Raw genomic sequence first — 26,777 nt, forward strand, 5'->3', positions numbered from 1 at the left:
TGGATATAATCTTATTTGGTGCTGTGACTTGATGGGCAGGTGATTAACTCCTGGGACACACATCCAGTTGAGTCCCCAGCTGATTCACGAACTGGATTCCATCCTGGATTAATTCTCTGCTTTTCCTCTCCCAGGACTTGCTTGACTTGTCGCCAACCGCTGGCACACAACACCGGCCCAATTAATCTCAGGTGAGCCAACTCCGGAGAATTCTTGGTGCTAACTTGGCCCCAGGCAGGTTTTCTCCCCTTTTGCGTGGGTTCCTGACGCTCTCAGTCCTTAAGACAGCCCAGGGCAGGGTCTTTCTAGGCAACCTGTGTCCACACTCGAATATCTCTCATGTCCTTTGGGTTCAGATAGCCCAAGGCAGAGTTTTTCTGGACCGCCCACACTGTAAGACTCTCACATCCCTCGGAGCTTCACGATCTCATGGGCAGAACTGTTACTGACCCCACGTGGACTCCACTCGTAAATCTCTCAATGACGACTGGAAAATACGAGTTTTTGGAACCCTAACCGCCATTTGGTGCCACAGGATGAGTGACAGCTCACCCTCTGGATGATGGCTCATTTCTTGCCTAAATTAGTCATGGGAAACGCTTTTTCTAATTCCCAAAAGACACCTCTGCAATGCCTAATTTCCAATCTACATACTCTTAAGATTAAAAGTACCATAAAAACTAAACAATTAACGTTTTACTGCCAGAAGGTTTGGCCAACCTACCCACTTATTGGCAGCCCTTGGCCCAGAGAGGGGACGTTTGACCCCTGTATTCTCAAAAATCTCTACGATTTCTGTCAGGCTGGTGACAAGTTAACAGAGATCCCTTATGTACAGGCTTTCCTTATTCTGAGAACATGTCCATCTCTAATTATATCTTGTACCCCCACCCAGGTATTTTTAGCTAATTCTGCTGCACCGCAAACTCTCCCCTCCTGCCCTCATGATCTGCTCGATGAAGTACCCCCTGTTTTTTACTGGCTGCCGCCTACCTACCCCCAAAATCGTTCCTCATCGTTATTTCCCACGTGTGATCGTCTTCCCCTCCCTCGACCTCTAATTCTCTCAACAGCTCTAATCCCTCTGTGTCACAGTTATCTCCCGCTGTGCAATCGTCTTCCTCTCCCTCTCCCAGAGCCCATAACTCTCCCAGAGGCTCTAATTCCTCTGTTAGCGCTTCCTCACAGTCTCCAACCTCTTACTCTTCTGAAAATTCTCTGTCCCCTACAGCATTCTCACCTCCAGCCCACCATACTAGGTCTCAGTCACTCTTTCCTTCCGGCAAGCCACAACAATCATGATTGGAGCTGGGCGTGCTGATCCAACCATGGAAACCCAGATCTCAGAGACTTAGGCAGGAGGAATTTGCTGAGTTTTAGGCCAGCATGGACTCCATAGTGACTGCCAGGCCAGCCTGAACTGCATAGCCAGAGCCTCTCTCAAAGAAAGAGCACCATTTGCTAGAGCTTGAGGGCGGTACGGGCATGGGTAGTGGGCAGGCATGTGGAGAGCCATTATTCTGAGTGTCCTGCCCTCCTCCAGCTTGTCTGCATCTCCTTCAATCTCCCCGCATGCACACCAAGCCCTGCATGAGGCTCTGGTTGCCTTAGTACCATACAGGATTACCATTTCTTGCCTTGATTTCTCACCACACAGGACAAGAGGAGATGCAGACATCCCACCCAGCATGGACTATGTCCCTGTCCTTGTGCCTCCACAAAGCAGCCTTTCTGGATGCTTCAGTGAGAGGCATAGGCAGTGTCATAAGATAGCGGCTAAAGTCAGGCAGGTTGGTGCTCCCCTGGTGCTCTGGGAGGCTGCGGCAGGAGGATCTAACTTCCATGCACCCTGCTTAGGCGAGCCCTTTCATGAGAACTTGTCTCAAAAGAGAAACCAATGGAAAACAGTTTGGGGATGAAGCACAGCACAGTGCACAGAGGCACTGGCTTCACTCCTCAGCACTGCAACCGAGCAAGCAAGTAAGCAAGGAAATGAATTGATCACAACGAAAGAAAGAAAACAAAGAGAGGACAAAGAAAGGCAAATGGAATGCAAGCAAGCAGGTGTGAAATGGCTCTGCACAGGCACTCTGCTGAAGAGTTCCACACTGCACCACTGCGGAAAGGAGAAAGGAAGGGTCAGGCATGGTGGTGCTCACCCAACGCACAAAAGCAAAGCCAAAAACCACATGGAGGAGCTGAGCCTTGAGGATCTGGGCTGTTTGGTGCCTCTCAGTTCTGGTCACCCACGTGCAGAGGAATTCTTATGGTCTGAGGGCCAGTTGGGTTTCCAGGAGCTGAACAATCTTGCTTGGAGGTGCATACTTGGTCCTGATCCTTGCTGGGGGTGTGTGTGTGTGTGTGTGTGTGTGTGTGTGTGTGTGTGTGTAGGGGTGCTCACACTTGGGGTTGAGCTGTTCAAGGGCTGGCCTAGGAGCCTTTGCTTTTGCTAGAATCCAAGGGTGTTTAGGGCAAAGACTCAGGGTTGAAGGCGTGGGCCCAAGGGAATGGGAATGGGAAGTTGTGAAAGCTGACAGTCAGCTGTCCCTGCAGACCCTGAAAATGATGCCAGTTCCTTTGGGTCTTGAGGGGGAATGAGATGGGCTGGGCATTTTAGGACTCAGAGACCTGGGAGGACAGAAGCTACCTGACGTGCCTTCAAGCAGAGCCTAGCAGGGATCGGACTCACACTCATTTTGGGTTTTGTAGTCCTGGGGACTGAACGCAGGCTTCAAGACAACCTGCATCCTCATCATGTTATTTTATTTTATTGATTTCTTCATGTTTTGAGACAGAGCTTTGCTATGCACTTCAGCTGGCCATGAAGTCACTGAGCATGGAAAGCAGGCTGGCTGGTATGTCTCAGGGATGCTCCTGCCTCAGGCTTCCAAGTGCTGGGACTGCAGGCTCTGGCTGCCACATCCAACTACTGCCTTGCCATCTGGACCCTCCTTCTGGAAACAGCATTGCAGGAGAGGAGGAAGAGGCAGAGGCAGGGGCATGAGGCACAGGGCTAAAGCAGGGGAGAAGAGAAGAAGGCCAGGACTGGAGGCTGAGCAGCTGAGGTAGGGGGCTCCCCCTAGCTCAGCACCGCCCCCTGGATTTCTAGTCGCGTGTGCACACATGCGCGCATGCGCACGTGTAAGGCTCTGCTACTTGCCCTTGTTCTGAGACTGGCTTTCCCAAAATGGGCCTGGGAGGATCCTGTTGTGATGGCACACACTGCTACTCAAGGCACTCTGGGAGGCTGAAGCAGGAGGATCCCCAATTCATGCCTAGGCTGGGCAATGTAGCAAATGAGGAGGAACTGGCCTCCAAATACAGTTTTTGCTTTGCCCCACCTCTGTGTCTGTTCGCCTGTCTGTGGGAGACAGTGTTGTGCTTTGTAGTTCAGGCTCTGCCTGAAGGTCTTCAGGAGCCCTGGCTGCCCTGCAACTCTGTTATCCTGTGCCCTCAGTGCTGGGGTTAAAGGCGTGAGCCACCACGCCCGGTAGGGCCAACCTTTCAAAAGGAGCTGAAGCAGTGGTGGTGTGGGCCAGCCAGCAGAAGGCTGAAGCAGGAGGAGCTGGAGCTGCAGAGCTGCCGAGTTACCAAGCTGCCAAGCTGCAGAGCTAGAGAGCTGCTGAGCCGTCCAGCTGTGGGCCCTCCTGGGAGGTTCCCGGTGCTAGAGCAGACAGAAATAGAGCACCCAAACCACCAGTCCTCAGAGAAGCAGCCGAGTTTGTGATCTCCCAAAGCTATGAAGGAATCCTTAGGAAGAAGACACAGGTGAAGAGTGAGAAAACGCTTCCAAGAGAGAGAGACAGACAGAGAGAGAGACAGAGAGATCAAGTCCTGAGAGAAGAGAGGGAACCTAAGAGTGGGTCGCCCAAGAGCCTCCTTCTCCAAGGATAATTCCTAGTGCAAAGCTAAGAGGTGAGTAGAGGCTGGTGAGATGGGTGCCAGAGGGTCTGCTCTGGGCTCAGGGAGATGGCAGGGAGAGGCACTGGGGGAGGAGGGATGGGAAGGGGAGGCAGATTCTCAGGGAGAGAAGCAGCAGCAGCACCATTGGGTGCCTTGTTGTCTGGGCCCTCAAGTGCCCTGAGGGCCGAGCCTGTCTGACCTGCTGCCCTCCCTCCTCTGGGTCTGTGTCTCCCCAGCTCAGCCATGGCGAGCAGCGCTGGCCTGGGCGATTGCGGATGCGCTTGGTGCACGTGGCTGGAGCACTTCTGCAACCCAGTGGTCTTCTGTGTCATTGTGGATCCTGAGGAGATGTTGTTTGGTGCAAGGCCACTCCCATTTTCAAGTGCTCTAATATTCTAGAGGCTCTGAAGATGGGCATCTGTTGTGCCAGGGATGGGATAGTAGCTCTGTGTAAGGGAGTATTGGTTTTGTGGTGGGGCCAGAGGGGTGAGGAGGCCCCTGCTCCCTTGTGGTTGTTGAGGGCCACTTAGTAAGCACACATGTGAACAGCAGGGGCTGTGAAGATGCAAACTGGCTACAGTCAACTGCTGTTTTTTTTTTTTTTTTGAGTCAGGATCTTTCTATGGAACCCAGCCTGGCCTTGAACTCAGAGCAATCTTCCTCCCTCAAGTTAGTGTGACTGCTGAGAATACAGATGTGCACCAGTGCCTCTGGATTAAGTCACATGTTTCTCTTTCTTTTCATTCATTTCGTTTTTGAGATGAGGTCTCCCTATGCAGTTTAAAATGGTCTTGGACTCATAGTGATCCTCCTGCCTCAGCCTCCTGAGGGCTGGGATTAGAGATTTGAACCTGCCTGCCGGGCTCTATTTATTCATTTAGTGATGCATAGGTGAAAGCCAGGGCCTCACTCGTGCTACACGAATGTTCTACCACTAAACTGCTCGAGCAGTGCTCCCAATCTTGCAGAATAGTTGTAAGATTCTGCCCACCCAGAACCTCAATAAAATAAGTCACCAGTTGCTGCCAGTTTTTTACTGTTTTGTTTGGTGAACAGTGGATTTGATCCAGAGCATTTGCACTGAGCTATATCCCCAGCCATTTATTAATTTTTATTTTGAGACAAGATCTCACTAACTTGCAAAGTAGTCCAGGTTTGGCTCCAACTTCTTGATAGGTTTTTCCGTGGTGCTGTAGAAAAGCAAGAGCAAAGAAAGCACAAAAGGAAAAGGCCTTTATTGTGGGCAAGGGACAGCTGCAGGACAGTGCATGGTCCCCAAGGGGGCAGATAAGAAGCTGAAAGCTTTTATTCAGTTTGACAGGCAATGGAGTTTGAAGGGGCAGGCAACGTGTAGTTTTCACAGAGAATTGTGGGAGTGTTAGCACACATGAAAAACGTGGGGAGTTCAGTTTTCTAGTTTGAAAGAAGAATCCTGAAGTCAGTGTTGGAGGGAGCTGCTGTCCAGTACCATGGTGGGCAGGCGCCATGCTGAGGTTGGCAGTGCTTCACATGGGCAGGAATTCCTTTTGATCTTCCTGCTTCAGCTTCCCTGAACCCCAGGATATTAATTGGGTGCCACCAAACCTGATTTGGTGCCAGCTTTCAGTTCTAGGTTTGGAGAAGTCCCAAAAGCCAAAAGAAACAAAAATGCAAACATTTGAATTTCCTTGGGCTTGTTTTCTTTTCAGAAAGAAAGTTATCTACATTCAGATATTTTAAAGTATATCACTATCACACATGGCTTCATTAATGACATTCACTGCCACAGCCCTCGCAGTTCTAGAAGCTCCGAGGGTGGCGCTGCTGAGAGGATCTAGAAAAAGGGGCAAGAGTCAGTATGCAGATAACTGAGGCCACAGCGAGCCCTCACTCCTAATGGAAAGGAAGGAAGGAAGGGAGGGAGGGAGGGAAGGAAGGAAGGAAGGAAGAAGGGAGAGAGGAAGAAAGGAAAAAAGGAGTGCGGTCGGAGAGTCCCTCGCATGTGCGGACAATAAAACCCCTTGATTTTTCATGAGAGCTGGTTCCTTGGGGTCTTCTTCACGACAGTGACCTTACATTTGGAGGCCCCAGCGAGATCCGTCCCCCCCTCGCCGACGGAGGCCCCAAGAGCCACGACGTGTCTCTTGGGGTAAGTATGGCTGTTCTGTTTAGTTTCATTTTCCAATACATCATTTGCCTTGACTGCCCCGGATTGATTTGGTCTAAAACTTGCAGTCCAAAAACAGGGCAGTTTCTTTGGGGGACTCCCCAGAGGGTTTTCTTGGGAGTCCATTTGTCCCTCGGACTCCCAGTTTGTCAGGAGGGGTCTCTCGTTCCCCCCCATTGGTGGTAGATTCACTGATCCTGTGTGAGTGTGACCAGCCAAAGTGTGTGGTGTATGTCGTATTACCTAATCGTGTCCTTTTGTTGGTGTCTTTTGTTTGTCCCGTCATGGGACAAAGTGTCTCAACCCCTCTCTAATTGTTCTCCTTTTGGTTACCCCAAATCTAACAGAACATTCTCTCCTAGGAACCCCTTCTATGAGCCCAAAATGGACTAAGGGATTTAGATACTTATGTTCAGAGTTTTTGCACTTTAGAATTGTTTGCCTGTTTAAATTTGTTGCTAACTTAGGGGCTTGTTGCCCACTTCTGTTGCAGGATCCATATGGCTTATTAGATTCAAAGTTCATAATAAGAATTATTTCCTTTAGCTCACCAAACGATGCACAAAGCACCCTTTGTTTGTGTCTTTAATGTTGTGGCGCCTTGTTCAATATGTAAGTCTTCAATTGATGGTTGCAACCTTGGCATGCCTTTTAAAAGGAGTATTTTTCTTTCTGGTTAAAATGTAAACATATGTGCACATATACATGTGTATTTATGGTTTTTAAGAATCATATCAACTTTACTAAGTAAAAACCAGGTCGTACTATATTTGAGCCAGTTAAAAGGTTACAGTTTTGTTTTTAAAAATACAGCATTTTTATGTGGTAAAAAGACATAAAATAATTAAGTATGTTTTAGACTACTAAAAGGTGACTTCAAGGGTTTTGTTGAGAGTTTTGTTGTTGTCTGAGAAGCGAGAGGAAAGGTAATTGACTGGTAAGAATAAAAAAGAGGGACAAAGAAAGTGGTTTTTTTCTTCAAGTAAAAATGTCTGGCTGTGCCAGAATGTAAAAAAGATAAAAGCTTAACTTGGGGGGTATATTGTAAGTTGTAGAAGGCTCAAGAGGATGTGAATTTTATTTGTCTTGGTTTATAGTACTGCAAATAACAGGTTTGACAAGAAGTAAATGTGTTCAGAATTTGACAGTATTAGATCAGTTTTGGTAAAAGTATTCATAAGATTGTACTTTGCTGCAAAATGTTCCCATTAAAATGAGATTATAGGTGATACTAGAGATAAGATACAAGTTCTTGCATGTGCTGTAAACATCTGGGAAATTATACAGCACAATTTTGTTACCTATGAAAAAGCTCTTTTTTGTTAAGGATATAATTTCAGTAAAATGATGGCCTGCCACGTGACACCCTTGGACAAAAAGCAGTATGCCATCCAAATGAAGCTGGCTCTCTGATCTGGAATGCCAAAACCATGTTCTCCTTTTGTCCCACTCTGATTGAACATCCAGAGGTAAGGAGGTTTCCTCAGCATCGCCAGTTGTCCTCTTTGCAACTCAGTCGGCTCCACATGTTAGACAAAAATTCCAAAGGTTTGAGAGGTTTGAGGGAATGCCCCTCAGCCAGTTAATAGAGATAACACAAAAGGTCTTTGAAAACTAGAAAATTTACAAGAAGCTACCAACAAAAAGATAACCAAGGTGTTAGAATTGCTCTATGAGAAAAATTTTTAAAAAAACAGATGAGAGTTTTGGGGGCATTTATATGTTGTAGGCTAAATTTTACTGAAAAGCTCACCTCTATATGACTCCTGTAAGGGAGAGACTCAAAACTCACTGAACTGGACTGATGAATGTGAACAGGCCTTCCAGCAGCTCAAGCGGGCCTTGATAGAGGCTCCAGCCCTGGGACTCCCTGATGTTACCAAGCCGTTCACCTTGTTCATAGATAAACTCAGGGGCATTGCCAAAGGAGTCCTAACTCAGGACATTGGCCCTTGGAAGAGGCCTATAGCCTACCTCTCCAAAAGACCTGATCCAGTGACAGGAGTATGGCCCCCTTGCCTAAGAATACTAGCTACTGTGACAATGTTACTTAAGGAGGCGAAGAAACTCACTTTGGGCAAGTGATTTCTGTGGTAACCTCTCACAGTTTAGAGACTCTTATCAAAACCCCTCCTAAAAAAAAAAAAGAGGCTTTTGAATGCCAGAATTCTACACTGTCAAGCCCTGCTTCTAGACCCAGAGTCAGTGATAGTCAAGACTTCTTCAGCTTTAAACCCAGCCACCCTTATGCCTGATGATGACCTGGAGGAACAAAGGACACCTCTCCATGAGTGTGCTGACATCCACAAACTGCAGCAGAATCTACGGGCTGATCTTACCGACCAGCTTTTGGGAAATGCCGACAACTATTTCATCGATGGAAGCAGCTTCATCCAGAATGGCAAACGAGTGGCTGGGGCAGCAGTGACCACCAAAAAGGAGGTACTCTGGGTTAAGCGGGTATAGCCTGGCACCTCTGCCCAAAAGGCGATCTTGTTGCTTTGACTGAGAGGCTAAAACTAGCCATGGGAAGGAGCGTAAACATTTTAACTGACAGTAGATATGCTTTTGCTACTGTATATGTACATGGAGCCATCTATCAGAGCAAGGTCTCTTAACCTCAGCTGGGACTAAGATTAAAAATGCTCCACAGATTCTAGACTTGCTGGCAGATGTCTGGCTGCCTCAACGAGTTGCTATTATTCATTACAAGGCTCACCAGACAGGAGATGACACTGTCACCTTAGGGAACAGTTTGGCAGATCAAGCCGCTTGAAAAATAGCAACCACATCAGAGGGGCCAACCAAGAAAGTAACTGCCCTGATGCTAGTCCCTCCGACCCTGTCAGAACCAGTCTACACAAAAAAGACCTACAGTTAACATCTCAACTTGGAGTAAAGTCCCCCATCCCCGGGGGCTGATACCAGTTACCTGATAAACAAGTACTGTTACTGGAGGCACTAGGGTGGGAGCTGTTACACCGGGCTTGCCAGACTACTCATTTAGAGAAAACTAAACTTGTGGAATTGTTCAGAACTTGTTTTTTTATTCCAAAACTCTACAAACTGACCCCCTCTTTGAGCTCCAGATGCCCACAGTGATTGTTAGTCAACTCAGCCAAGAGCTCTCTGCTGGAGACCACCCAACATTAAAAATTTGTTTCAGGAGAACATTAAAAAGTAGACTTCATGGCATGGTAAAGCCTGATTTACAGGGGTACCGCTATCTCTTGGTATTAATAAACACTTTTACTGGCTGGGTAGAGGCTTTCCCTACTAAGTCTGAGTCAGCCTTAGTGGTAGTTAAAAAGCTATTGCATGAGATCATACCTTGATTTGGCCTCCCACTATCAATGGGGTCTGATAATGGCCTGGCTTTCATAGCCCAAGTCACCCAAAAGTTAGCCCAGGCATTAAAAATTAATTAAAACTCCACTGTGCCTATCGGCCACAAAGCTCAGGGCAAGTAGAACGTATAAACCAAAGTCTCAAGGACATTTTAGCTAAGCTGTTTTCAAAAACTGGTGATAATTGGGTGAGCCTTTTTCCCTTTGCACTAAGAGCTAGATGTACCCCATATGTTTCTGGAATCTCCCCCATTGAAGCCATGATTGGGAGGCCCCTGACATTGGTTCCAAGATTGCCAGAAAATAAACTAGCTAAAATAACTAATCAAGATCTCATTAAGTCCCGGCAGACTCTCCAACCCGTCTTGACTTCAATCCACCAGCTGTTTAGACAAAAACACCCGGATATGCCTTCAGAGATACCTCTCAAGGTGCCGATCAAGCCAGGGACTCCAGTCTTGGTGCAATGTCACCACCGTGACTCCCTTGAACCCCGCTGGGAAGGACCTTTCACCGTGGTGCTCAGTACCCCCACTGCCATCAAGGTAGCAGGAAAAACTGTGTGGATTCCCTACACTCACGAAAAGCCACTGGAAACAGCGGACAATGACGGACATACTCAGTGGACTACACAGCAGACTGGTAACCCCTTAAAGTTAAAATTGACTAAGGCATAGTTAGATTATACTGATCATGAACTGTTTTAGCTTGCTTGCTTTGATTTTAATAACATTGATGCTGACCTTGCACAGTGGCTTTGGTCCCCCTGTAAGCAAAGAACAATTGTTAAGATCTTTATGTGGGAGCTCCTGTGATTGTGGAGGGGGCTATATTACTAAAGGTAAAGACACCAACTGGGGGGAATTATATATACAATAGGAAACAAGGATCAAGATCCTTCCCACACAAATGATAAATTGTATACATACAGTCTTTGGACAGATTGTGGGGACAAGTTAACATTCCTTGTTGCTATACCCTCAGTTACAGGGGGTTTGACTAAAAGGTGGATGTAAATGATAAAGCCCCATGTGATACCTAACAAAGGCAGCCAGTGAGGGCCATGCCCTCAGAATTGTTCTTTGTATTCAAAAATGCATTCCTCCTGCTATGACACTGTACAAGAATGTATAGGCATAGATAACAAAACTTACTTCACTGCTGAGCTTATGAGGACAAGGGCTGAAAGAATTAAAGGTGATTGGTCGACAAATCTGACAGTGATAGGAAGTTCAAAGTATGCCCAAGCCTCATGTCTCAACATGGTTGATAAATCAGTGTGCTAGAGCAGGGTGGCCCCTATACATGTGTCTGATAGGGGCGGGCCACAAGATAAGATCAAAAAACTCTGGTGGTTGAGGAATGAGTCAAGCTGCTAATAAAAATAAGCTGCCGAAATCACGGGGAGTTGGTCTGGATGCTCAAACTTATGATATTCTAGAGGCCACTCATAGAGCCTTAAATGCTTTCAACCCAACTTTGGCTGAAGAATTGCTGGTTATGCATGGCACAGGGCTCCCCCATCCCCCTTGACATCCCCAGAAATGTTTCTCTGGCTACACTAGAGAAACAAGATTACTTAAATTGTAGTGCTGGTCCCCCCTTTAGAGTACAACCAGTAGGCTTCAAGGACTCTCTCTGTCTCCAAGGAGGTTTTCATAATGATACCTCCAACATTGACGTGGAGTTCGTTACATTTACTGATTGTAGTTCCATAGTTAACCAGACTACCTCCTTTATCCTGCCAAAAGACAAGTATTTATTTGTGGAGGAAATATGGCCTATACCTTCCTCCCAACTAACTGGACAGGGATATGTGTAGCAACTATCCTGTTGCCTGATATAGAGATCCTACCCGGGGATGAGCCTCTCCCCATTCCTAGTTTAGATTACATCACAGGCCACTCAAAGAGGGCAATTCAATTTATTCCTTATTGATAGGCTTAGAGATATCAGGAGCCTTAGGTATGGGGGCAATAGGAGTAGGGGTTTCTGTCCAACCTTCCAACCAGATTGTTAGTGATATACAGACATTATCTAGTACCATTCAGGTCATTCAAGACCAAATAGACTTGTTGGCTAAAGTAGTTCTCCAAAACAGGAGGGGACTAGACCTACTCCTCCTAAAGGAGGGCGGCCTATGTGCCGCTCTAAAAGAAGAGTGCTGTTTTTATGTTGACCATTCAGGCATAGTAAAAGACGCCATGTTCAAACTCAGAGAAAATATCAAAACTAGAGAAAAAGAATACTCTTCGGAGACATCCTTCCCTTCCCTATGGCAAGGGCTAGCTCTTTATGTGGTCCCCCTCCTCGGCCCTTTAGCTGCTTTGCTCCTACTCCTTACCATTGGCCCTTGCGTTCTAAACAAGATCACACATCTGGCGCGATCACAGGTCTCCCAGGTAAAGATGATGGTCTTGAGATACCAATATGACCCAATACCTCCTAATAATCTCTAGGATTAGAGATCCTCACAAGAAAAGGGGGGAATGAAGAGTTAAAACATTCAGGAAATCCCTCTTGCCTTGTCACATGGTCAGAACAACCAGATGTTCTGGCCTGATAGGGAAGTTGTGGTCCAGCGTCCCCAAAAATAAGAGCACTGTGAACTATCGACCCTTCCAGACAGGACATGAGTTTTCAAAACACCAATGCCATCTGCTTCTGTAACCAATGCTTGCTTTGCGGTTTTCGGCTATGTATACTCTGCACTCCCTTACCTGGGCCCTCTCCCCTCTCCCCACCGGAGTGGGGTCGGAGAGTCCCTAGCATGCGTGGACAATAAAACACCTTGATTTTTCATGAGAGCTGGTTCCTTGGGGTCTTCTTCGTGACGGTGATCTGACACTCTGACTTGGGGATGAAAATGTGCAATGTATGTACCATTGATGCCCCTGATTAAGTATTTTGAAAGTTTGTCTTGGTTTATCCTTCTTCCTTTTTGCTTGAAATAAAATGGATTTGAAAAAAAATAAATAAAAGGACTAGGGAATACAGAGCTCATTGGTACTGCACCTACCTAAAATGCACTAGGCCGTGGGATAAAATCCTACACCAAATAACAAGCAAATAAACTCTAGCTACTTAGAAAAATAAAATAAAACAGTGCTCTGAACAGAATCCTCTGTGGTCATCTCAACAGGTGCACAACTGCTGAGACACAACCTAATCCAGGTCCACAAAAGAAAAGTATGGCAATTTACAGTAGAATAAGGATTTCTATAAAGAGCTGTTGTTTTTGAGAACCTACCCTTGTCATACTTAATATCTGATAAAATCAACAACATACCTCGCTGCTCTCTTTGACCCCCGTTAAGCCTATTTCTCTCTCTCGCTTCCCTTAAGCTTGTTTCTCTCTTTGGCTTATCTGGTCTATTTCTCTTTCTGTGCACACAGCTAGAAGTCATCTCTTATCTATTATCTTATGTGTTTACTTGTTCCTGGGTCCCTGTTGAGGCACTATTTTCTTGCAGCTCTCAATGTTTCTAGGGTGAGGACTGTAAGAGGATCTGAAAAAAGGACAAAAGTCAGTATACAGAAAATTGAGGCCATGTGGAGCCCTCTCTCCTGATGGGAAGGAAGAAAATGAAGGAAGGAAGAAAGGAAGGAGAGGAAGAAAGAAGAGGACTGAGAGGAGGAGCAAGAGAGCTCCAGTGGCTGCAGCACATTCAGTTCTATGCTGGGCAGATTGAGTGTCGCGTGGAACCTCTACACCTAAGAGCTTATCCACGTGGCTCATCTCAGGCACCAGTGTTCTTACAGCAGCTTATCCATGTGATTTGCCTCCAGTGTTCTGTTCTTGAGACCAGCCTTGCTCCAGCCCTGATCCATGTTCAGCTTCGGCCATTCCACATAATTCACTGGCACACATATGACTAAAGTAAATGGCAAGGATTGCCATGACCAATGTGACTTCTGAGGTCCTTAGGGTTAAGGACAGTGAGAGGATGAGAAAAACAAAGAAGACACAAACCTGGAGTCAGGTGGAGCCCCACTCTCCACATGGGAGGTAAGGTACTGGCTCCTCCCTGCAGGGGTGTTTATATAAACCTTTTGGCAACTTCATGACATCCCATTGTCCTAGCAACCCACTGTTGAGACTTGGGGCTAGGTATTCTCTGGGCTGAAGCAGCTTCTTCACGTGGTTTACCCCAGGTGCTCTTTGTTCTTAGAATGGTCATATTCCAACCTTGCAAATGTGGTCAATCTCCATCTTCAATGGCACCAAACAGAGTGTGTCTGAAGCTAAAAAGCAAAAAGGCTCAGTGGGCAGAAGAAATCGACAGTATCAGAAACCCTAGCAGTGTTGTCTGAGATGCTGACTGCTAAGGAGCAGGCAGATTTCCCAGGGAATGGAGACTACCCACCCTTTGTCACAAAATATCTAACCATACGTTTCCTGCAGGTAATCTGTATTCTACAAAGTAAAACAAACAAATACTAGGCAGGCAAAAAAATATTGTCAATTATCACAGCAGTTGCTAAACAATATCTAGAGTGTGTGAGTCAGACGTGGCTTTCCACGTAGAGGCCCCAAATCAGCAGCATCCGAGTTACCCAACAACCTGTAAGAATGTGGGTAACATCACTCAAAAAGGACAAAACGTGATGTGTAGGAGGCTATAAATATTCCACTCTTTGTATGTAGAAAAGCACAATATATAAGCCACTATACTGGACATTTCTATTAAAACTCCATGGGAAGGACAGGGGGACAGGGAAATAATTTTTCTAAAGTGTCCTAGGGGAAAGGGAAGTGACAATCTTGAAAAAGGACAATCCAAGAAACAGGGGGAAAGCACAAGTGATTCCCAGTCAGGCATGAGGGTGGACACCTGTGATCCCAGTACTTGGTAAGGCTGAGAGGCAGGATGATCATTGCAATTTCAAGACCAGCAGGGCCTACAAACTGAGCTCAAGGCCAGCCTGAATTGCATAGCAAGACCATGTTTCAAAACAAAACGAAACAACAAAAAAGAAGCAAATTCTAAGTGCAAAGACTCACATCCACCCAGCTACTGAGGTGTTGACCCTGGCCACTGACACCCACACACCTCCAGCAGGGTACTGCTCAGGGACTAAAACTTGGGTGTGTAGAATTTAGCTTGTGAGGTGGATAAGTCTTCCATTATGACCAAGGGGAGCCCACAAAGGCCCTGTGTGGTGCCCATCATGGAGTCCGTGGCTCCTACATTGACCTGGATGGGCTGTGTCTGGCTAGAAGGAGCAAGGACACCAGAATGGCCCAGCCACGGCTGGGGATTTAGCTCAGTGGCATAAATGCCTGCCTTGCAAGTGTGCAGTCGTGAGTTCGATCCCTGGTACTGATTTAAAAAACAAGATTGTGTTTTAAAAAAAGAATGTCCCCGCCAACATGCTGGGCAGAAAGCCAAAAATTATGTAGATCACTTACGTGGGAACTTCTTGTCCTGGAGCCGCTGCACAGCCCGGCTCAGCTTATTCTTGAGGTCCACGGTGGCCTGGCAGATGCCCTTCATCAGCTCGTCCCCCACCCTGGGAATGTAGACTGGCTTTGTGGAAATTTCTCGCAGTTTGGATGCTTTCTGGAACAGGCAGGGAGTTAAGGTAGGCACCTCTGGGTAAGTCTGGGCCTGGCTCTGTCCTTTCCAACCCATAGCAACTCCTGGGACCCACGGGTGCTCAGGTCAAGGAGCCAGCTCAGGTTTTAGGCCTGAGGCACCAGGGCTTACAGTGCCCTTCCAACAATTCTGCCAGTGAGTGGCACAGAAGCAGCTGAGACATGGGCCCCCGCTCTCCTCCAGTGATGGCTAGGACAGTGCAGGAACACAGGGCCCTCTCTGGCTTCCCTCGAGCCATTACCCCTGGGCCAGCACCCGAGCACATCACACAGGAAGGGAGGGTCTCACAGAAGGTCTCAGTTTTGAGCCTAACTGGGGTCCAGTCTCATGCAGAAGCTGGACCAGGAATCCCTTCTCAGAGAACTCAGCCCTGGCATGGGCGGCAGCATGCAGAGAGGAAAGAGGTTCCCCCACCCTGAATTCCCAGAAAAAGGACATTGGAGCTCTGGGGGTGGCAGCAGCCCCTGTAAGCCAGGTAGGAGCTTCTCATGGGGCACTGCAGGAGGAAGCAGCAGTAGCCATGGATGGGCTTTTGGGAATCTGAAATGTCATCTAGCACCACAGTGAAAGCAGCGGGACACGATCTGGATCAACAAGTGGCACAATAATGGGGCCCTAGGAAGATGGTAGCTGGCCCTGGACACAGGACAGGATCCACTGGGCAGAGGGCAGGGGGCCTGGCTGCCTCAGGCCCACAGACGGTGTGTGCCTCCCACAGTTAGGGCACGGCAGGGACCTACAGGTCCTGGAAGGAGACAAGGCTGCAGAAAAGGACCTGAGGCAAAGGTAAAGGCTGAGGCCTGGCACCAAGGTCCTCACAGGCAGGAAGCCAGAAAGGGCAGAGCTCGAATGCTTCAGAGTGTACTTTCAGGGTCACACAGAGGGAGGACGGGAGGAGGAGGAGGAGGAGGAGGCTCATGGGAGGTGGCAGTCTATTCCTGCCCCTCATGGGCCTAATCCCTCCCAGTGAGGACACAGGATGGCAGTGGGTGGGGGCATCGCCCCTGACTGGCTTACATTACACTGCAAAGGGGAAGGAACACTGCAGGTAAAATCCAGACTCCACATCAGCTGACTCTGAATGAGCCAACAGATGATTTTCCCACAGGAGCCAGACTTAAACAAGTCAAACTTCTTCCACAGAGAGATGGAAAAGCACTCTCCCCATGGCTCAGAAAATAAGTAGCCAGGTCCACAGAACGCCTCAGGCAATGGCCAGCAAGGAACCGTGTGTGTGTGTGTGTGTGTGTGTGTGTGTGTGTGTGTGTGTGTGTGTGGTGGGGCTGGATCCCACAATCCCAGGGAACTGAATCCTGCCAAAAACCAGCTGAGCATAGAGGACAGGCCTGAGCTCAGAAACCAGCACAGTCTACCCAACTCTGAAACAGCCTTGTAAGACTCCAGACACACAATCCAAGAAGCTGTGCCCAGATCCTGGGCCAGGGAGACAGAGAACAGTTATGTTTTCCTAAGCCCCTCTAGCGTCAGTTTTTGCACTGCACACAAAACTAATACAGTGTGCATCTTGCTAGGCAGTTCAGGCTGATCTTGAACTCACTATATAGATTAAGCTGGTCTTGAACTTGTAGTCATCCTCCTGCCTCAGCCCTTCAAGTGCTGACATTACAGTCTGTGCCACCACGCCCAGCTTTCAGGGATGCTTCTAATGCCTCCTCCAGTCCCAGCTCTGGGAGGACAGAAAGTACTCAGCAGCGCGCTCCTCAACACTCACCTCCACAAACTCGAACTTGTTCTTCTCAGCCAGGTTGAGCTCGAGCTCATCCTTTAGGGTTTGGATCTCATTCCTCTTCTTGAGCAGAATCTGATAAGCACTGTCGAACTCACTGCGGACCCTCTTCTCCTCTTCCTTTATCTTGTGAATAGTGTTGGATTCGGAGGAGTCAATCAGCACCTTCATTTCCCGGTATTCCTGTGTCACCTGCTCAATCTTGCGGTCTGCAGCATCCTAAAGGCCAAGGCAAGAGGGTTCCTGAGTGTCCAGGAGAGGGGGCCGAGGTCCTGCGGCTGAACTCAGTGGCAGCAGGGACTGCATGGTCACTGTGGCAGCCATGTGCAACACCCAATGAGAGAAACTGGAGGTCCTCCCTCTGCCCCCCAGGGATTCCAACCTCGGCATATGCTCTCCCAGACCTCTCAGACCTCCTTAGAGACACACCTCAAATATTCATAAGCAGCACTGGCTTTCATTTATTTATTTTATTTATTTTATTTTGTTTTCTGTGATAGGGTCTCACTACATAGTCCAGGCTGGCTTCGGACTCTTGGTGATCCTGCCTTCTTGCCTTCCTGAGTGCTGGGATCACGGGTATGACTAACACACCCCGTAGAAGCAACACTGCTTGAAAAACAAACTTCAAAACTGAGCAGGACATCTATCAACAGGAGACCGGAACAGAGATGGCACAGGGAGGCAGCAAGAGGATGCAACAACGCACAGAATGGACGCATTCAGGAGAGGCTGCTTCAGGAGGAGAGGAGGGGGATGGGATGGGGGCGCAGTGCCAGAACTTTCCATGCCCTTTTCCCTGTGGTACTAGGGATTGCACTGGGCTGCGGACAGCCCCAGACCTCTTCTTACTGTTTTCGTGGTCTTTGTTTCTTTTACTTTTGTTTTTTTGAGATTATCTCACTACATAGCCCAGCCTGGCCTTGGACTTGCGGAGATCCTTCTGTCTCAGTCTCCCAGGTACTGGATTATAGGAATGCACCATCACACCCAGCTGAGACACTTTATTTTTTAAACTATAAGCTGTTTCTAAGTAATTACTTTATTTTATTAGGGGACGGGAGTTGGGTTTTTCAGACAGGGTCTCAATATGTAGTTTAAGCTGGCCTTGAACTCCCTAAGGATCCCAGGCTGGTTTACACAGCAGATTCTTATGCTTCAGCCCCACCTGGATTCAGAACATGTCAAGATTGCATCTCCCAAATCCTCTGTGACTAGGTTCTGGGGTCTGACTAAGCAAATTCCAATGTTGAGGCACAGCCAGGAGTGACAGATGCAACACTGTCACTTGTGCAAAAGGAAACTGCTAGTCAGGAGTGGTGTATGCTATACTCTCAGCCTTCTGGGAGGCTGAGCAGGAAGATCAGGAGTTCTAGACCAGCCTGGGCAATTCAACAACTTAATGAGAACCTGACTCAAAATAAAAATTTGAAAGGGGGGAAACCAAGCAAACAGCTCGCCCCCTAGTACATGGCCTTGATCCTACCAATGTGTGGGCTGAGCATCAAACATCCCATCCTCCCCGCTTTCATTAGCAAATGGGAGTCAGAGATCTGAGCATCTCTTGGGAGGTTGACCATATGCAATATAGCAAACAAGGAGAATTTCCTTCTACCATCTCTTTGAAGGCAAATATTTTTATCGCTGTTTTGCTTTGTTCTGATTAGTAGTATTGCTCTGTTCAATATTGTTTCAATGAATTCTATAATGTTCTTGTTGTAGTCAGCAGTTGTACACAGAGAACCACTAGGATTAGCACATGGAGTTTATAATATTTTTATAATGGTCACCGGAAGTTAACACAGGAAAATGCAGTAAATCTATCCGCAACACCAAAGACATAGATTATTTAGTCAAGAGCCTAAACCTCACAGCACATGTCTCACATGAGTCCAGATAAAAATCCAGAGCTCGGGACAATGCCTCCACGAGTCCAACTAGAGGTCCAGATCCCACGAGAAGGACTCACCCCAGTCTGTTTTACGGATCCATGCCAAGAAGACCCAAGGGTCAGCGATGGAAGCAAGAAAGTCTATGCCAGCAGGACGAAGGAGCTGTGCTAGTGGGATGAGGGTTCTACACTGGTGCTGAGAAGTCACACTCACAACAAAGACCAGGGCTATCCTGAAAGGCACCACAGCTGTCCTCAGCAACACGGCGGCCCCGAGCTCCTCCGGCGACAAGCACAATGAGGTACGTGCCAGGAATCAGCATGATGAGTTCATCCTGGAGACCAAGAAGCACATGTCTTCCCCTCCGGAGCAAGGAAGCAATGCTCAATGTGAGGACCGAAGCTTCTCCAGGAGAACCAACAGCTCAAACGGCAACTTGTAGGAAAACCCACAATGTCTCCTTAACACCTCAACACTCAACACTCAACACCTCCCTTCTTTTCCTCTATTTATCCTGGCAACTTCCCTCAGGTGGAGCATCTTGACTCAATGCCATGCTGATGTAATCCAGCTGGCATTAAGTTGACCACCAGTTCTTAATCCATGACAGTTCTGTGTTTCATTTATTGTTGCTATACCTGATGGGAAGAGCAACTATTGTGAAGATAACATGATATACTATGGAACCTTTTACTCTTATGCCAGTAACCTGCTGTGAGGTTCTGTACCATTTTCACTACACAGTCTAAATTGGCTTTGTTCCATCTTGTTCTGTTGTATTTTACCACATTCAAAATAATAAAAATTTTTTAAACATAAACTTACTTAAAAATAAAAATTTTTTAAATGATAAAAATAAAATTTAAAAGCGCTGGGGATGTAGCTCAGTGAGAAGGTCCTGGGTCCCATCCCCAGCACCACAAGGAAAAGAAGAAGGAGAAAGAAGAGGAAGAGAAGGAAGAGGAGAGGAAAGGATAGAAGGAAGGAAAGATGGGAGCAGGAAGGTAGGTAGGAAGGAAGGAAATCATTGTTTTCCTTCTCACCTCCTTTTCACAGCTAGAACAAGGATGTAACACTGAGCCAGAAAAGAAACGCAGCCTGACATGACTGCTGCCATCTTGGTCATCACTTAGGGTCCACTTTCCAGGTGACCCTGACACACACCCCAAACCCCACAGGAGAAAGAGTCACTAAGCCAGCCAGCGAGTGTGTTATGTGAGCCACTGAAGCCCAGACACATTAATAGGTATCAAGAAAGGCAGGTGCATGCCAGTTGGCCGAGGCCGCAGGACCCTCCTCTGTTCCAAGGTCCTGACACCCCGCACATTGTACAACCCTGATGGATCTGCCGCTTCCTTGATCCGCTGGCCCATTTCCCTTGTGGTGAAGCTAGAAAACACCCAGCTTCGAACACAAAGTGAAAGATATTGTGACATGGAGCAGGAGGATGACAAGAAGGAAGGGGAACTGGGTCCCTGAATGATCATGAGGAACACAGCCACCCCACCAGGCTGAGTGACTCCTTTGGGGGCTGTGCTGTCTCCATGAGCACAGTCATCTTCTATCAGATTGCAGTCTCTGAATTGGGGGGCACTTATCCTTGCAGCAGTTTAACCAATTACATGTTCATCCCACCCTCTCATTCAGTCTCAAGATCCCCTTCTAAAGAGGTGAGATTCCACTGTGCGGAGGGAAAAACAAAGGCTCCGGACCTGCCCAGCTGACCACAGCACTAGAGCCTTAACCAGCGGGCATCCCTGAGTAAACCACAGCGTGTTAAAAAAAAAATCTAAGCTTCTTTCAACTGAAGAGAATTTAGTATCATAAAAAATTTTGAAGCCAAGCGTGGTGGTGCATACGTATAATCCCAGAACTCAAGAGGCTGTAGCAGGAAGATCACTGTGAGATCAAGGCCAGACTGAGCACTGCATAGCAAGATCCTGTCTCAAAAGACAGACAGAGAAAGCGAGAGAGAGACAGACAGACAGAGAGAGAGAGAGAGAGAGAGAGAGAGAGAGAGAGAGACAAAAGGGAAAAAAGTCAAATACAAAAACAAATCAAGAAAACCATTTCCACCCTTACCCGAGAAGACTTCTGCCCAGTGTTTCCCTACACTTTCTGGAATGGTTAATGCTGACCTCTCAAAGACAAGTCCACAATCCAGAGCCTGTGATCTTAATGTCAGAGAGAACAAGAGTCTTTTGGTTGTTTGCTTTGGTTTTGTTTTTGAGACAAGGTCTCAGTATGTAGTCCAGGCTGACCTTGAACACACTATATAGTCCAGGCTGGTCTTGAACTCATGATGATGCTCCTGCCTCAGCTTCCAAATTGCTGGAATTACAGGTGATCAGCAAGAATAAGGTCCTTTGTAATTAAATAGTCTTCAGGTAAGGCCATCCTGATTATCCAGGTGGGCCCTCAATCCAAGGACAGAAGAAGAGGTGCAGGAGAGGAGGTGACCACGCAGATATGGAGACAGGGACTGGCACAAGGCAGCTGCAGGCCAAGGAGCATGCAAGGCCCAGAAGCTGGAAGACCCAGAGGAAATGTGGCCCTACAACACCTTGGCTGGGGACTTCCGGCCTCCAGACCTGGGACAGAATCTAGGTCTGTTCTTAGAAGCCACACAGTGTGCGGCAACTTCTCACAGCAGCCTTGGGAAACAACTGTGTGTCCTTTGCACAGACAGATGCAACCCCAGTAGGCATGAACTTTGGCCTCCTAATTCTGCCTCCTTCATAACTATAACCATCTTTTTACATTACTGTAGTTTTGGGTGTTTTTGAGTCACAGTTTTGCTATGTAACCTAGGATGGCTTTGAACTCATGGTGATCTTCTCACCTCAGCTTCCCAAATGCACCTACACGCCTGGCAAGGTTGGGTTTCCAGGCGGCTTTCAGTTTGGTCTGCAATGCATCTTCCTTGGGCACAGGGCCTTCCGCATGCTTGGCTGGATCCCCTTCATTGCTGAAGCTTGGAGAGCCTCAGCTCCCTCCAGGTTCAGCCTTGTCTGTCTGGCTTGGAGGTTGAGGAGCTGTGGGGCAGGGAGGGCACTCACCTGAACTCTTTGCTTCCTGGCTTGCAGGTCCTCCAGTGCTAGGGATGCCTTGCTGATTTCACTGTCCATGATGCTGAGCTTCTGTCTCAGCTTGCTCTGTGGAGGAGCAAACAGCAGTGAGATGCCCCTGCTGGGCTGGCCTAGCCCCACCCAGACCACCCTTGAATCTTTCTCTCTGGTGTTCCTGATGCCCTGACTCTGAACCTAAGTCAACAGCACGGGTGTCAGTGCCCTGAACCACAGTTATTGCCAGCTGGTGTGCTGGAGACTGTGCTCACCACTTCTCCTGTGACAGCTGCTGAAATCAAGGCACAGAGGACAGGGAGGTGTCTGCCCACACCAGGATGGCTATTTCCACCATGGCAGATCCAGCCACAGGGACAACCTTTCCGCTGCACAGCAAGGCACCAGCCAGAAGCCCCAAAAGAAAAAGACGCAGGAGAAGGGGACCCTCTTAGACACGTCTGAATCCGGGACGCTTCTCCAGGGGTCATACCAATCCAGAGGAAGCTGGGAATCCCTTCATCAGCCTCAGGAGGGCAGGGAGCAGAAATCAGGGCCCTGGACTCATCTGGCCACCCAAGGCTGGGACCTGCAAGCCCTGGAGGTAGGATGAGCCAGGACACAGAGGCAAAGTCCAGCTGTGAATCTACTCAGTGAGATGAGATCCCATTTCAAAAAGTAAAATTATAGCCATGTGACCAAACTCAACATGCTGGAAATTTCTAAGGATAAAAGAAAAAGAAAGAAAGACATTTCCGCTAAGTAACTGGCTAACGAGTTCTGACCCTCTCTTCTACTTCTCTCCTTCTCCTCCCGTGCCAGAGACAATCAGGGCTGACCCTGACCTTGAATCTGCAGTTGAAGAAGCCACTAAGTCACGTATCAGGGCTGAAAGCAGAGCCCAGGACCACAGGTCCTTGATCAGGAAAGCCCAAGTCACTGCTGAGGTTTCTGACTGGACTTCTGTGATGCTGCCTCTCCCCTCCAGCCCAACAGGGGGAACCCTGGTACAATGATTAGGAATCAGGAATGGTGACACCCAGAGCTGCTGCAGAGGCTGCAAGGAACAGAGGTCCTTCAGGTCCATGCAGGTCTTTCCGCCCCAAGGGGACTGAAGCCCAAGAGGAAGAACCTGAGTGTCTCTCCAGGAACCCAGGTGCCTTTCCCTGTCACTGAGCTGCATCCCAGCCCTTTCTAATTTTTATTTGAGACAGGGTCTCACTACGTGGCTAAATTTCTGCAGCTGGGCTTCATTTTGCAGTCAGTCTGCCTCAGCCTCCCAAAGGCCTGGAATTACAGAAATGTCCCCACACACCCAAGGTGTTGCCTTTTTATCAGCTTGGGAGCCAATTTAAGATTCAGGCCCCTGGTCCAATGATACAGCTCAGCTGCATAAACACTGCCTGGCAAGTGCCAGGACCTGAGTTCCATTCCCAGTACCAAAAGAAGGTGCAGGGCCCCTCAGGCTGAAGTCCTGGTAAAGCCCTGTATTCTGCCCTTGAAGTGCTTCCCCAGAGCCCCTAATCTCTCCCGCTAGAGGTGGGGTCCCAAATAAAGAAATGCAGGGTGAGACTGCAGGGACTCAATCAAAAGCCGAGCTCTATGGGGCAAAGCAGAGCTGCAGGTCCCAAAGGCTGGGCGGGTTCTCTCCTGGAACAGGCAGCAAAGATACAGTGAATGCTCCACTCTGCCAGGGATAATCAGGGCAGTAAAAGACATATTGGTATTAATCCCCCAAAATACACCCCTTCCCCTTGCACACACGTCTCCCCGCATTCTTGCCACTTTCTGAAGGAGTTCTGAGTCCTCTTTCATGACTGTCTCCAGGTGCGCAGTCCTGGCTGCCTTGTCCGAATCTATTCCCGGTGTTTACCTTTCACGGTTCTTTTGACTTTGGGGAAAAGCCAGAAGTCTCATAGTGTCAGATCCGGCAAGTAAGTTGGACGGAGATGCACTGCTGTCATGTTTTACAAGTCTGCCTTTCTGTTGGATGGCACTCAGCAGCAGCATCCACTGTATTCTGATCACACCTCACTAAGACACTGGTGAAAGAGAACTTCCAGAAAGTGGCAAGGGTGATGGGACAAGTGGGTAGGGGGGGTAGTGGGTGGTGGCAATATTCTGAGGGGGATTAACGGCAATGTGTCTTTTGCCATAATAAAATGTTTGCACATTCATCCATTCACCATCTTTTTGGATCATGCTGTGTGTGCCCAAGTTGCAGTGACCACAGAGCTCAAAGGACTTGCCCTGAAGTCCAGCTGTTGAGACCTCGGAGAAAAATCTCAAGGAGCCCAACTCAGCCCCAGAGAGCCGGGAAGGATTGGACAGGCCAAGGCAGAGGGAGCAAGGCCTGCACCCTGGTCCTGGTACCACCGCCCAACACTGTGACCTCCCTTGGGCTTAAGTCTGTTGTGATAATACCCAGACCAGACTTTTGTCTCCCTACTATACTGGCTTTGGGGCTGGCTACCTCTCTCCAGCCTCCACTTTGAACCCTTTGGAAAGTACATGCCCCGAAGCACCACAAGTATCCCCAGACCTCCAGAGTGTTAGGACTCCAGCTAGCCCCCATCCTCCCTCTACCCAGGTCCCTGGGGCTGAATCCCATGCTCAAAGGGACACACCAGGCTGAGGGCACTATGGCACAAGAGCCCAGCCCTCCTTAGTTCCCATCTGGGTATTCCTGGGCTCTGCATGCCCTCCCTGGCCACCACAACTCTTCAGCTCCACAAAGCCTTTTGCTCAAGACTGTCCCACGTTCTAGACTCTGGTTAGGAGTCAGCTCCGTGGGGGGAAACTGCAGTGTCTGGGCCCCAGGGTTCCCTTGGCCATTTACTGCATTAGCTCTGCTACATTAGCCTCTCTGAACCTCAGGAGCCCTGAACTATGAAATGGAACTAATAGGAACCTCCTGAGTGGCACCAGGTTTTAAGGGGGCATGGAAGCCTAAACACCATCAGACAAGCACAGGCTTGGGGCAGGCAGCTTTACCTCAGTCCTACAAAATGGGCATGTGGGGAGCAGGCAATGGATGAAGTGGGGAAGACTACCTAATCTCCCCTCTGCTCTGTCAATGTGATGCCCATCCTCCCAGTGTCTCCCAGAGCCCACAGGAGGCCTGGAAGGAGGCTAATCTAGGCCAGCAGAGCCCTTCTCCCCAGAAGATCCCAAGCTGGCCTAGTGGTTCTGGAGCCCCCCCACCAGCCCTGGCTTACCTCCAGGTCAGCGCTGGCCTGGCTCAGGGTTACTGGTGAGCAGACCTTGTGCTCCACCAGGCAGCTCTGGCAAATGCACTTGCTGTGCTCAGGGCAAAAGAACTCCTGCAGATGGTAGTGCTGGGGGCATTTGTGGACATGCAGGTCAGGCATAGGGGTCTGTAGAGGGTGGTCCCGGAAGGCCGGGTCGTTGAGGTGCGGCTGCAGGTGCACAAGGCAGAAGGAGGCCATGCACTCCAGGCAGGTCATCACGGCCTTCTCCCTGGGGCACTGGTGGCAGGGCACCCAGTCCTGGTCCTGGACGCAGCCAGTTGGCTTTCTGTCACAGGCCTGCGCGTGCGCCTGACTGGCCTGCCTGAACTGCTCCACCACGGCGCACAGCACAGTGTTCTTGTGCAGCAGCGGGCGCGTGGTGTAGGAGGCGCGGCACTGGGGACACCGGTAGGGCTTGCCCTGGAAGGCCCAGGTCTCGTCCAGACAGGACATGCAGAAGTTGTGGCCGCATGGGATGGTGACTGGGTCCTTGAAGAGCTCCTTGCAGATGCAGCATGACAACTCCTCGGACAGCGGACACAGCTCGGCCATGACAGCTCCTCAGACAGCGGACCAAGACTCGCTCTAGGAGCCCCAGTGGGACGCGCAGAGCAGCTGTGGAGAGCCAGAGACTGGTGACTGTCCCCAGCCCACACCTTGGAAATGAATCCCAGGGGGCGGAGCATTTAGGTAGTCACGTGGGGCAGAGCCACAGGGGCCTTCTCCTTGGTCACCTGCACAACCTGCTAGCTGGCGCTGGGGACCAGGACTGTGACCTGCACAGCCCTGAGCTCCCCTGGGTGAGGCCAGGCGGGGCGAGATGGGGTGGGGCGTGGCCCTCAGCTCTGTGGCCCCTGGACTCCCAGACCTGCAGGCAATGCTTTCCTGTGGCCCCTGCTTTCCTCCAGTCTTAGTCTCCCTGAGGTCCTGGGTTGCTGGCCACCAAGCCTGGTTTAGAACATTTCTATTTTGCTGGGATTTGGGGTCACTAAAGTTGAACAAATATTCACTTTCTCTTACATACAACTTTGGAAATTAAACTCTTTTTTTCCTCAAAATTGTTTAGACATATCATTTATTTTGTTTTTGTAAGTTCTGTTTTCCCCGCTCTGACCTAGGAGCAGGATTTGTGAACTGCAAGGAGAAAGCCTTTGGAGTGGGTTCCTTGGAAATTGGATTGGAGGACATCACCACAGGGTGATTAACAGACAGGAGCACAGAGCAAATGTCCTAGATTATGTACGACAGCTACTACTTCAGGAACACCTTCTGTGTGCTAGACCAGGCATGCATATTATTTCTTACTGTATCATTGCATCAGCTTTACATTTGAAGTCTCACAATATTTATAAGCAGGGCAGAAATTCCAGATCCACTCTGCTGAACTCAGCATCCTGACTCCTTGTCCCCCAAGTCCTGCCATGTGCTGAATTGAGGATTTAACCCGCCCTTTCGCAGCAGTCCTGGGTTCACTGATCAATCGATAAATGTCAGTTAAGCATGGACTTACTAGGCTTAGATTTAGGGCTCACTGAGGAGAGAAATGTGGATAATGAGAGAAAGGGGACCAGCTGTAGTTCATAGCTGGGAGCCCCAACAGGACAGGCACAGCAGGGAGTGTTAATATGTTTTTGGCAGTGGAAATCTGCAGCATTTGATACTCTGTAGCAGAAAAGCCAGATCTGCCAAAAGTGTCTGGGCAAGGAGGCGGGACAAGATCCCAGCACATGAACAGGGCAGATCCCAAGGCCTGCACTGTGGACATCTCGGGAGAACTCCAGCAGGTTGCAGGTTTTCTATATGCAAGCGGAGATCTGACCTCAATCTGA

At 48.7% G+C, this 26,777-nt stretch overlaps 1 protein-coding gene and 1 long non-coding RNA gene across 3 annotated transcripts in view; one reads left to right on the forward strand and one right to left on the reverse strand.

The window, feature by feature from the left end:
- Positions 1–19,523, forward strand: part of LOC106027054 (uncharacterized) — a 28,816-nt gene extending 9,293 nt beyond the window's left edge. The window contains exons 2-4 of one of the 2 annotated variants that reach the window (XR_010048258.1): positions 135–191; positions 1,658–14,982; positions 17,244–19,520. This is a non-coding gene — a long non-coding RNA (uncharacterized LOC106027054). Of the gene's footprint in view, positions 1–134; positions 14,983–17,243 lie in introns of both variants that reach the window. The other variant, XR_010048257.1, reaches the window with a different exon arrangement.
- Positions 13,371–25,500, reverse strand: LOC100730538 (E3 ubiquitin/ISG15 ligase TRIM25-like). The gene is made up of 5 exons (XM_063251278.1): positions 24,916–25,500; positions 21,695–21,790; positions 16,729–16,962; positions 14,810–14,960; positions 13,371–13,641 (listed from the first exon to the last, which is right to left on the reverse strand). Exons 1-5 carry the CDS (start codon positions 25,498–25,500, stop codon positions 13,574–13,576), a joined length of 1,134 nt encoding a protein of 377 aa, XP_063107348.1. The 3' UTR covers positions 13,371–13,573.
- Between the last annotated feature and the right edge of the window lie 1,277 nt (positions 25,501–26,777).

This window comes from Cavia porcellus, unplaced genomic scaffold (genome assembly GCF_034190915.1).
Source record: "Cavia porcellus strain 051 isolate PalLab524CR breed Dunkin Hartley unplaced genomic scaffold, mCavPor4.1 scaffold_6, whole genome shotgun sequence".
Taxonomy (NCBI): Eukaryota; Metazoa; Chordata; class Mammalia; order Rodentia; family Caviidae; genus Cavia; species Cavia porcellus.